At 33.8% G+C, this 12679-nt stretch overlaps 4 protein-coding genes across 6 annotated transcripts in view; 1 reads left to right on the top strand and 3 right to left on the bottom strand.

The window, feature by feature from the left end:
- Positions 1 to 11043, bottom strand: part of LOC148621948 (uncharacterized) — a 31943-nt gene extending 20900 nt beyond the window's left edge. Inside the window, exons 1-2 of one of the 2 annotated variants that reach the window (XM_088571344.1) lie at positions 10997 to 11043; positions 7670 to 7751 (exon numbers count right to left, since the gene is read on the bottom strand). The gene's annotated coding sequence lies outside the window, so the exon portion shown is untranslated. The remainder of the gene's footprint in view (positions 1 to 7669; positions 7752 to 10996) is intronic. The other variant, XM_088571345.1, reaches the window with a different exon arrangement.
- LOC148621951 (archaemetzincin-2-like) lies at positions 598 to 4381 on the bottom strand. Its single transcript, XM_088571350.1, has one exon. It carries the CDS (start codon positions 4379 to 4381, stop codon positions 3248 to 3250), a length of 1134 nt encoding a protein of 377 aa, XP_088427476.1. The 3' UTR covers positions 598 to 3247.
- LOC148621950 (uncharacterized) lies at positions 598 to 6792 on the bottom strand. The gene has a single exon (XM_088571349.1). It carries the CDS (start codon positions 6790 to 6792, stop codon positions 5635 to 5637), a length of 1158 nt encoding a protein of 385 aa, XP_088427475.1. The 3' UTR covers positions 598 to 5634.
- Positions 11044 to 11213: 170 nt separating the features above from the next.
- LOC148621952 (serine/threonine-protein kinase ATR-like) overlaps positions 11214 to 12679 on the top strand; it is a 57323-nt gene continuing 55857 nt past the window's right edge. For both annotated transcript variants that reach the window (XM_088571356.1, XM_088571355.1), the window contains exons 1-2: positions 11214 to 11284; positions 12541 to 12608. In XM_088571356.1, the coding sequence (XP_088427482.1) occupies positions 12565 to 12608 (44 nt within the window). In that variant the 5' untranslated portion in view covers positions 11214 to 11284; positions 12541 to 12564. The remainder of the gene's footprint in view (positions 11285 to 12540; positions 12609 to 12679) is intronic.

The following is a 12679-nucleotide window of genomic DNA, read 5'->3' on the forward strand; positions in this document are numbered from 1 at the left end:
TTAATTGCATGGCATATTTGTCAGGAAAAAAATGACGCAATCAACAAGGACGTGCAATGAACAGAACTTATCATTTTAAGGGATAATACCCAAATTTTTCAATGTTAAGTGGGTTATATTCTTTTCTCAGGTCTAATTAGATTCCTGCCTTAGTATATAAAAAAAACAAGAGAACATGTAAAACCAATTTTTTAAGTGTTTGTTATTTAGTCCATTTTAATGATCAAGGTACTTTTAGTAAATTTTGATTTTTGGCCTAAATATTATGCAAAAAAGGCAAATTACAAGGATAAGATGGGAAATGTTTTTGTTTTTTTTTTTCAGTTCCTATGCAATTATCAGGTATGTGACTGTACTAATGGTTAGGTATAAAAATTGCAGAAATCAAAAGCTTAGTTGAAAAGTAGGAGATTGTTAATATTGTAAGTCTATCAATTGATTGGTGGGCTGATTTGAAATTGCAATTAAGTGCCAGTCCAACTCTATATGGAAGACTAGGAAAACCCTGATGCTGTACATATAATGGAAACTCGCTGTCAAGGACATAGCCATGATTTGAACTTACAAAGTTTATAACATAAATAAAATTCTGAATACTCCAGTTTAAAAAAAATCATTTAATTTTAATTCAAGAATGAATATAAATAACAGTTCAATAAAACAATTACAATAAAACATCTATATTTAAAAACCTGAGATAATGAGGTCAGGATATATATATAAATAAACAATTTATGGTATATCACAGTAATTTTCATACATATATGTGTATGTTTTTACTTAAAAATAAAAGTTAGTTTTACTAATTGAAAACTAGGAATACTGTGAGATAGCTCACAAAATGAATACAAGTGGACTTAAATCACATGAAACTCTCAAAGTTGAATAATCTTCATTTGAAGGTATCAGACAATAATTGGATATCTTTGAGATGGGAGCCATCTCTGTGGACCCCGCTGTCAATAACATGTGGTAAATAAGCTGATATGAAGCATTATTTGAAGTTATTATGACATACCCTCTGGTGTAGGTTAATATACATGTCAAGTATAAACTTTGAAATCATAACGGTTCTCAAGATACAGAGTGGACATGATCTTAACCACAGGACATGGGGTTGTCAACTGAAACCAAAGTTTGACCTTGACCTTTGACCTAGGAAGTTGTACATATATTAAAACACACCCTCTGGTGTTGGTTAATACATGTATATGTGTCAAGTATCAACTTTGAAATCATAAAAGTTCTCAAGATATAGACCGGACACAATATCACAGGACATAGGGTTGTCAACTGAAACCAAAGTTTTTTACTTTGACCTTTGACCTAGGAAGTTGTACATACATTATGACACACCCTCTGGTGTTACTTAATATATGTGTCAAGTATAAACTTTGAAATCATTACGGTTCTCTAGATATAGAGCGGACACGAATTTGTTACGGACGGACGGACTGATCACTATAGGGTGACCCGCCTAAGGTGGGACCCTAATGATTTTCCCTCATGCACATCTACATATGATGCCCAGCCAGTAACTTCCCTATAAAATTTCCTTAAAATCAACTGAGTGGTCTAAAAGGAGTTCTGCTTCAGGGATGAAGTTTTAAACATATAAAACTATTTTTAAGTTTGATTATCTCCCTTTTCAGACATCAGTCTATAAGTACCATCCACCAAGCACATCTACATCCTGAGCGGGTGTACATCAAAACATGGAGGGTATAAAAATATAGTGCATTTTCTTTTTGCCTCTTTACAAAACTAATGTTTCAAAAGATATGAACAATGAATTATAAAATACAGCAAAAATAACACTATAAGATAACAAACATTTTGTTAAGAAAATCTAACATAACATAAAAATGTTCCACTGAAAAAGTTGGTTTGATGACTGCAAAATGAAAGTGAAATCAAGAAAATGACTATTTATAGTTCAAGTTTATACTTTTCTGTCCGATCTTCGTGGACTCACCTTACTTTTTTTGCGGGAAATTATTTTTTCCCTATTGAATCAATTTACATATTTCTTTAAAAAAATCCTAAAAATATGCACTTCACTATAGAAGTCCATATGAATATTAATACAATACTGAGACCTATAACCCCATCCTTTCTATATCTTATCAAAATTCGAGTTGGGCTTGCAAGATATGTACACTGACAACAGGAGGGAAACAAACAGGGGGATACCTATACCTCCAAACTTTGTGTGGTATTATATATATAAACAGGGTAAACAATTCTTGTTATAAATACCTTCTCAAAATTAATTGTCTCTATATGTATGTATACATATATGGATTGTTCTAATCTAAAATGTAAACCTGAGAAGTAAGAAGTTATCAATCATTCATGTAAAACCATTTCTAAAATATGCAATATAAAATTCAAATCAAATTTATAATATACACAAAAATAATCATTATCCCCCCAAAAGCTTCAGAGGGCCCAGCTTGATTCTACCACAGAGGTTGAATCCTGAACAGTTGGGGTAAGTATGTTCACAACAACAAATCTAAATTTGGATTGCAATAAAGGATTTGACATATGAAAAGAACTTTACCAAAATTAAAGAGGCCCTTTTTGCCCTCAATTTTCTCAAAAGAGTTCAAGTAAGTCAAAATCAAAATCAATCATAGTCTTCCTTTTAGATGTAGCATCTTATTGTACAATTTAAAGAGATACATTCACATTTACTTGAGTAATTGTCTGGACATCAGGAAAATCCTTGATTCTGACCCCTTTTTCCTAAACTACTCAAAACAATCTTGGTTTACCTATTGCGGTATGGCACCTTGTGGTACAATATCATAATAGATATCAATTCATCTGTACAAAACTTCTTGACTGAAAATCAGGAAGATGCTTGTTTCTGGTCCTTTTTTACCCATCCTTCCTAAGCAGTTCAAGAAACAACCCCCTGCCCCCAATAAATCTCAACCCTCTGTATTATCACATGACATTTTGTGGTACAATTGAAAGGGAATCAATTCACACATACTCCAGTTATTGTATGGACATCAGGAAAATGTTTGATTCTGGTTCCTTTTTGGCCCCTTTTTCAAAAACGGTTAAAGGTATCACCCCCAAAATTAATAACCTTACATTTTTTTCAAGTTCCAACAACTAATATTCAAATTGTCACAGGAAAAGCCATTGTCTACCTAGCAATATGGACAACAAAATAGATGGCAGCACTATACCATTTTAGGGCTTGTGGTTGTATAAAAATAATGAATCAGAATCATGATTTAATAAAGTTAAGTCTCTTCTCAACCCATTCTTTTTCCTTTGTCATCTCATGTTTGTTATAAAACTGAAGCAGACTTTTATATCTTTCAACAACATTGAAGCCAACAAGAGTCTGAAGTTTATGAAGGTCTACAGGACACAGATGCATTGGCTGACAAAAATCTTCTGTAAGATGACCTGAACCATTCATACAACAGTCATAGAAAATACAGTGATCAATTCCTAATAAATGGTTGATTTCATGCACCAATAATTTACAACTTCTATGAAACATAGTTCTTTGAATAGTGTCTTCTTCCTGAGTAATGTCTTTGTATATGTCATACCAATCTGCATCGGAAAAACTGAGTGCAGGATTGTAGCGATGGAAGCTGAAAATAGCAACGTGATGGTTCCCAGCAGCCATACCCGCAACAAAAAGGTCAGTGTTATCACAGAACAAATCACTCATAGTCAAACCAATAAAACATACTGCATCATCGGGTAATTTTTGTCGAAGCATGTGTAGAAGATCAGGGACACCAATCTGATATCTGTTCTTGTGGAACCTGCTTTCTAATGTATGCTGCTTTGGTCTAGTACTTCTTCTGCTAGCCCCATATTGGCCATCCTTACCTGGATCTTCAGTCCAGTATATTTTTTTATCCTTAATGATCACATTAACTTCTATTTGAGGTAATATACACACAGGAATACCTAGATATATCTCAGCAAATTTTGCTAACTCTCCAAAGTAAGATATTTCACCATCAATTTTCCCAACTGGTGCAATATAAATTTTACCATTAGGATATCTCTCAAGAATGTTCTTCCCATTTGGAATAAAGTTTTGTTTTGAACCTTTTCTCTTCCGTGTTGAAAGCCAGGGACATTCAGATAAAAATTGTTTGTATGTTTGTCCTTCCTCATTATACTGAGCCAACCAGTCATTGACATTTGTTGGTTGAGGTATTGATTTAAAAAACTCATAACCACTGGGGTCTGAAGCAGGGTTTAATTCACAAGGTATTGAACCATCTAAACCAATAGCATTTACTTGTCTAGTCTTACTTGGTGGTTTAAAACCTTTTGCATAAGGTACACATTCCTTATATTTATGTAGTTTGGGTTTCTTGACTTTAGGCATCCTGTTCCTCTGAAATATATAATTACATGTACATTTTAGTAGAAAAGGTCTTAAATATCTTCTTACAAAAATAAATATGATCGATGGTTTGGAAAATAAATTGCTAATAAATTCTACAGTACTGTATTGTACCAGCAAAATACTAGTAAATAATACATCTTTGTATACAAAATAAAAAAATATTAGATATGGCACAAACCATTAATTACATTGAGAAGACTAGGAATTTTACTGTCTAGAATATTCCTAGTTAGTTGATAAAATAAACCAATCTGCCTGTAAACACTAAAATAGAAAAAGAACTTACATTCAAGAACAACTTTTGAATGTTAAGGTTAACTTCAAAACTATATGTTAAATATATACATGTACATCCTTAAAATTATGACGACTATGTACACAGAAGTTAATGTTATCAAATCTATATACCCCTCAAACTTTCTTTGAAAGGGGTATACCAGTAATAAAATATTGAACGAACAAAATAAAAAAAAAAAATAAATAAAAGGTTCTGAAGGGCACAGATTGATATGACCAAAGTCTGTTTGCTAAAGAGGTTTAAACCTTAACACTTTGGGCAAGTATGGACACTACAGAAAAGATTAATGCATCTCTAAATTTAGATTTTTGTTCAATTTTTGACACAGCATAAGTTCTTGCCAGTATTTGGAAATTAGACAATTACCTATTATGGTACAGAATCACAAATCTCAATTCATGGTTGGAATTCTGCTTATAAAATACCCGAAGAAATCATTTTCGCCGAAATCAAACTGAGTAATTTGTCTTTGTTTTCTTCATCAAAATGCATTGTAAGATTTATCATCTCACAGATTCCAAGAAATTCAAAACCTTAATTTTAACTTCAAACTCTATTGAAATAGGCCAGGAAATAAGCAATTTATACAAAATTTTATAAAATTCTTGTTTTTTTGCCCTTTTGGCCCCAAAATTCTATACCCCAAAATCAATCCAAATCTTTGAGCTACAGAACCTTATGTTAAAAGTACATAATGACCCATAACTAATTAATACCCAAATCATTGCAGCAAATTTTTGGGTCACTTGAAAATACTGCAATTTCCTAAATGGTTTGTGCCTGAAATAATGGTGTCACTGTAACATCTAACAGTTTTCAAAACAGTTGCAACACTACAGAGGGACAAAAAAAAATGTCCAATGGTATTATTTAAGGTTTCAGTCGCTGTCCTTATCAACCAGTCTATGTAATAACAAGTGATCATTGTACAACTTTAGTCAATATCTATTGATGAATTATTCAAAAATGTAATTCTTCTTTTCACCCATTCAGCTTCACTCTTCATCTCGTGCTTAACATAGAATTCACAGAGTTTTTTGTATCTTCCGAGTACATTAAATGCAACAAGTGTCTGCAGCTTGTGTAGATCAACAGGACATAGATGGAGAGGTTGTCTGAAATCCTCTGCCAGATGACCTGAACCATTCATGCAACACTCAAAGTAAATACAATGAGCAATTCCAAGTAGATGACCTATTTCATGCACTAATAATTTACATGCTCTCTGGAAAATAGACTTCTGGATGTATCTCAAGGTCATTTGTTTGTTTCTTCTTATATTGTACCAATCAGCTGTGGAGAATTTGATGGATGGGTCATATCGGAAAAAGCTAAAAACTGCAACATGATTTCCTCCAGCTGCCCACCCAGCAACAAACAAGTCTGATTCCTCTCTGTATAAATCACTCATTGTAAGACCAATCAAACATAAAGCATCTTCTGGTATGTTTTGACGGAGCATATACAACAGGCTTGCAATACCAATCTGGTATTTATGATTTTTCTTGAAAAATCTACTTTCTAAATCAACTTTGCAATGTGATAAAGCATTTGTGCTACAACATGCTTCATTTTCTTTCTTTTGCTCATTGATCCAGAATACCTTTTCCTTAGTGAAATCAACATCAATATCAACCCCTTTTAGAATGTCAACAGGCAATCCTAAATATATAGATGCAAATTCAGCAAGATCATTGAACTCAATATGTCTTTTTTCACTGAACGTTCCTATTGGAACAAGATAAATTTTCCCACCAGGGTATTTATCACAAATATTTCTCCCAGTAGATACAAACTTATTATTAATACCATGAACTTTCTCAGTGTCTAACCAGCCATTGGTATTAAGATATGATTGGTATGATTGACCTTTAGCTACATACTGAGCCAGCCAATCATCTATACTTGTAGGCTGTGGGATTTGTTTAAAGAATACAAAACCATCCACATCATTAGCTGTGCTATACTCTGGTGCTTTTACATCAGAAATACCAACAGCTTTGATTTTCTCCTCGTCTGTTGGAAGCTTAAACCCTGATGCAAATGGATAGTACCTCACATTAGTCTTTGATCTGGTTCTAACTTTTGGCATATTTAATGCCTGAAATGTATAGATGTAAAATTCTAGATTCTGAGTGAAATATAATCTGACCAACAAGCAGACATTTGGTCAGTGCAAGATATAAGTTAGAAAAGTATGATTCATAACTGTACAATCTCTATACTCGAATAGCGGTGTTACCTTTTATCATGCATAAACTATTTATTATACTTAAGAAACTTGATGTGAAAGAATGCAATGCTTTTTTTTAGCCTTTTATCATATTTTTAACATATTAGCACATATAAAATTTAGGTTTTCTTAAGACTATTTTCACCTATTGAGATTAGTAAATCTTGAAACCATGGTTATTCTGCTAATATTAACATAAGAGAACAACCATTTGATTTTTTGGGGGGGGAGGTTAAGGGTCAAACTTTGTATCCCGGATTTTTTTTGTTGTACAATTTCCGACCTGACATTTCATTTTACTCTAGCCTGTCAGTGATTATTTTTTAAATCTGGATTTTGTTCTGCCTTTTAATTTTACCCAATTGTTCAACCACAATTTTTTAATAACATACATGTATATCATAGTCCTGCCTTTTCATTTCAAATTTTAGCCATAATATTCAAATGGATGCTCCCTAAATCTATCCCTAATAATTTTTTTACAGACTGTACTATAATATCATATTAATCAACTTACACAACTGAAGTAATTATAATGTAGAATATAGGTTACTTGTTCATTAAGTTGAATTTAATAAGGAGTTATGATGAGTTACATAAGGCTATGTTGACTAGCAAGTTGATGATAGAGCATTATGTCCACAAAAATTTAAGATTCATATAATATTAAATTTTCCAATTCTTAGAAAATTTGTTCCTTACACTTCAATTTCTTATTACTTAATTAAATACTTACTGTACATAAATGATTTTGTCTTTAAAGAATTTCTATCATAATCTGTACTTGTTTTCTTTCTGGTTTATTCTGTTTGCAGTTTCTGTAAAGAAAAATCTAATTGCCGGTATTGCTTATTCAGTTTGAACATGGAATACTTGCATAAAATCTAAATTTCTGAATTGGACATAAATCAAATGAAATATTCTCTCTGAATTTATGAACTAGTATCATTCTACATCAATGAGGTACTACAGAGCTCACTGAGATTCTCAAAATAAATGCTATGGTCATTTTAAATAAGACTCTGTCTTGCACAATGATATCCAAACATAACTGCATGTAATGCAGTCTGATCATCCATTTTTCTAAAGATTATATCTACGTAACTAACGGATGGGAAATTCAAATGTCCTATAGAATCCAGGCAAACATTTCATGTCAGTTCAAGCCCATTATTGATTTAACCCTCATTTTTCCTCAAGTCAGAGTTGTCTTTGTTTTTCTATGTTATATGTTTCTCGTTTTTGACAGTATACTCAAGCTGATCAATCATTACCCTCTTATTGTGGATGTTTTTTAATTAATGTAATTGGATCAATGGATCAAACGTGTACACCTGTACAAACATCACTTACCTTGCCAAACAGTTAATTAGCTTGGGATCACAAAACTGTCACTTTGCTGATTTCCTGTAGACTAATTTATTTGAAAAAAGTTTGATAGAATTTTCTATGTTTTTGAGATTTTAAGAGATGAAAGAGGACTGGAAATCTTGGTTATTAATAGGAATCTTCTTCGTCAATGATGAATAATGACGAGCAATAGAAAAATCTATGCTTTGATATTTGACAAATGGTGCTTATTAGATTTTTCAAACTCTTTGTTGACCAACATATAATTTCACAAATTTGAAGGTACAGTGTACATGTTGTCCAAAGATCTTAACCAATTCTATTGTATACCTCCTGATAGAGAATTTCATACAAAAACAAGTTTTAAATTTATACTGACACTGATAATAAAATGCTTCACGTGACTCAGCTTGATACTTCCACAGAGTGAACCCTGAACAGTTGGGGCAAGTATGGATACAACATTCAAATACAGTATTATTTTGATTAGGATCAGATATTTAAAAAAGGATAAGAATGATTCCATTTTTGGCCTCTCATTCCTATTTGGTTCCAGTCGAAACCTCCAGAATTCAAACTATTTAAACATGACACCTTGCGGTACTATTTCAAATTGATTGATTCGTTTTATTGAAGTTATCATCCAGAACTAAAAAAAAATAAAAATACTTGTTTCTGGCTCGTTATTCTCCTGATTTTTTCTAAGCTTAATTACAACCCTTATATTAATCACAGTCTTTTACTCAAGTTATTGTCCAAACATAAATGAAATGCTTGTTTTAAATTCATAAGCAGTGTGAGACTTAACCCCAAAAATTAAAACCAGTCTTCCTTTGGCATCTTATAATACAATTTCAATGAGATCCATTGACTAATATAAGAGAATGGATATTGTGAGTATGTCAAAGAGGCCACAAAGTCCATCCACAGTTTTCAATGAATAAGGAAACTCTCACACCAATGTGTAATGCAGTACGGGCCCCAGGTGTTGTGTCTATTTGTCAATCACACCCTCACCATTGGAAAGCAGTTTGAAAAGGGAGCGGAGTGCATAGTTTTCTGCATCTTGAACTTTGTGCTAAATTTATCTACATCTATCTTGTTGGTGTTTATGTGCCAATTAAAAGGACGTTGAGTTTTTAGTTCTAGTAATAATGAGCACAAAGTGAGCTCAACAGCAACATGTGTGTACATGAAAATAGCATTTTGAGACGATCCCCAGTGACAGCTATCAGCCTAACTGGAATATGCTTGGTAGTCAGCAGAAACAGCCTTAAAATGAAAGATCCACAGCAAGAAAATCAGAAATTTACACTCATCAGTATCAGTAAACAAAAATAGATAGGAATTAATTTTTATCATTGAAAATTTAGTTGCTTTCAATGTATTCCTTTAACTTTTCCTACTTCATGAAACAGAACAAGACTTACAAACTCTGTTGCATTTATGTTATGTGTAAAATATTCCCACCATCTTCGGAGAACTGTTATCATACATGAATTCACACTTGTCATTTTACTCTGAATGACCCCAGATTTGTCTCTGAATTACCTTTCGACATCAATGAAACAATGTAATTTAAAATTGTGATGTCATTGATCTTTAAGTTGGGGGAGAATTAAGTAAGAAAACAATGGGAAAATATATTAGTTTTGTCAATGGCTTCCATAAGTGTAAATACATCTATTCCGGACTTTATACATAATCTGAATTATAGACCCGCTTAATCTTAAAATACAGTTGTAGTAATCCCTTTGGGATTCAGTGTCTGGAGCTATTTTCTGATCTGACCACCTACTGAGCGGCTGAATAAGAAAATAGCTCCTGACACTGAATCCAAAAAGGGATTAATAGCCGCAGGCGTAGCTACCACTCCCAGTAAAGTTAGAAGTGAGGCCGAGGGTTCAAAATGTTGAATCTCTTGGTGCTCGCTTCTATAGGTAATGTATATGCCAACCCCATAAAATATAAAGTCACTGATCGTACGAAATCAACCAAGTGCCAACAGACGAAGAAGACGACACGGACGACATCGCCACACCAATGCGGTCGTATGAACACTGTGATTACCTGTTATCTACCACACCAGTAGATCAGCCAGGGGCGGATCCAGGATTTGAGTTTAGGGGCGTTAACTGAATTGCCCCGTGCAGGTCCGGGTGTTAAAAGAATAGGCCTGCAGCAGCGCTAAGCTTGTCGTATAAGGCGACTAAATAGTGCTCAGAAATCTAGCCGGGGCCTAGGCGCTCTGCCCACAGAGCAACTGGGATGTGTGCCCCAGGTGGTGGAATGGGGTACCCCTGGCATGTTACATGCTGGGGTTGTCAGGCTATAATACGGAAAACCTGACCGCAAACCATAGTGGTGCACCGTGTTGGGAAAGATGCCACGTTTCTCGCACGTTAAAGAACCCTGCTGTGGTATTCGATAGGAGTAGGAACCTTTGCGCTCCGCCATAGGAGGCTAAATTGCCCGACCTTACCCATCCCCCTTTTTTCCAGTGGCAATCAAAATTTGTCGACCCTATTATCCTTGTGACCCATCCTTTTTTTTTCATTTCATGTTCATTGTCTGAATATAGCTGAAATATTGCTGCTCGGACGTTAAACCCTAACAAACAAACAAACGTTAACTGAATTAAATGTCGTGCAATGCATTAAAGGCAAAACATATTATGGGGTGAAACTTATGGTGATTTTTTAAATTTTTTTACCGATTTAGGGCGGGCGTACGCCCGGTACGCCAGTCCTTGGATCCGCGCCTGTCAGCAGACTGCTCTTTGTCGATAGTTATTGCGTCCCGTTTAATTTTATACTGTACTGTTGTGCAATCAAAGAGTAGTTTTCAAAATTAGAGGTAAAAAAAGTATGGGTTTTACTGGTACAAAAAGGTATTGATATATTTATCTGTTAGCTCAAGCTGAGTTACATATAAAAGGTACCAGATCCACAACACAGAGCGGAAAATTTGACTTGTGGGAATTAACAGTCATCGTTCCAAGGTAAAACTTGAATCTGGTCAGGATTTTTCTTTCTATCAATGTTCTTGATCTAAATAATTGACATCCCGTGTTTATCCCTTGAGGGATTCAATGTCAGATCGAGATTACTTGGATCGTAGAACAGTGTCAAAACAAAGTGCCAATTTATGACAAATAAAAACAAGATTCTAGTTTAACCAAACTGGATGCCTATTTGACCATTGATTTCACCGGTACCAATATAACTAGAACTTATCAGGTTGCACTATACAGATGTGATTGAGATACACTGATTAGTACACAAAATTGACCGTGTTTCATTTTGTAAAACTTAAAAATAAAAGGTGAAACTTTGTTGAAATATTGATTGTGGGTAGTAGAGCATTCAGACAAAAATAGATGCAATACTGATAAAGGTAAAGAGGTGTAAATGCATGCTTTAAGCTGTCTGGAAAAATTCAGGGCCTTGCTGGATTGGCTTCCCATCTCTGCACCAACTTGCTTTTTTTCAAAAATGCAAGATTTTGCATGAACTTTAAGAATTACAATCACAAACAAATGAGCAGAAAAAGGTACACTTTTTCTTCGTTTCTTTTTCCAATAATACCATGCCGCTTACTTTTCCTGACAGCTTTGAAGTGCCTGATATTCTAGAAGACCTGTTTTTTGTCAATTTATTTTGGGAACGCACCCAAAATTTGTTATGAAAACTGGTATATTTTTTTATTATGTTACCATGGTTACAGATTTCCATGATGTAAGGATTTTGAAAAATATATACTGTTTCTGGAAAAATTGTTGGATTTGCATGTTGAAGTGTCTCAGTATACCTTTATATTCACAAATTGTCAAACATTGTCTTTAGTGACATATCTATACAGTAGAACCTCAGAAATCGAAGGTCATGCTGCTTTGTATAGAGGTAATTATGCAGTCTTACTTCAGGTATCAGTATTCCAGCTAGACCTTTTTCATAGAGCTGACCCACCCCTTTTCAAGTGACACTCCGTGCCATTTTCAAATCACCCTGCCCTTTTTCAGTCAAAATGTTCTTTTTTTTATAGGAAAATGAATCATTTATTTTGATGATTCAAAATGATCCAAATTCCTAGCTGGAACACTGGATATTACCCATTATATAATCCATGAAACACAGAGAAATGATAATTCTCTGCAGCAGTGAAGGACCAATTAGGCTGGTTGGGTCTCTGGATAGGTAAACAGGGAAGAGAAGTATTTAAAACTTTCACATGTCTTATTTATTTTTCTTTTTCAAGCATGTGTTAGTGGATATAGTGATCATGTCAAGAGAACTTATAGCGGAGCTACTAGACATCATAAAGAAGTAAGATAATGATAGTACAAGTAACGAAAGATATAATCTAAAGTTACCCATTTATAAAAATCTGAAATGAA

This window comes from Perna viridis, chromosome 3, assembly GCF_037379345.1.
Source record: "Perna viridis isolate PV_CMFRI_1.1 ecotype Kerala chromosome 3, ASM3737934v1, whole genome shotgun sequence".
Taxonomy (NCBI): domain Eukaryota; kingdom Metazoa; phylum Mollusca; class Bivalvia; order Mytilida; family Mytilidae; genus Perna; species Perna viridis.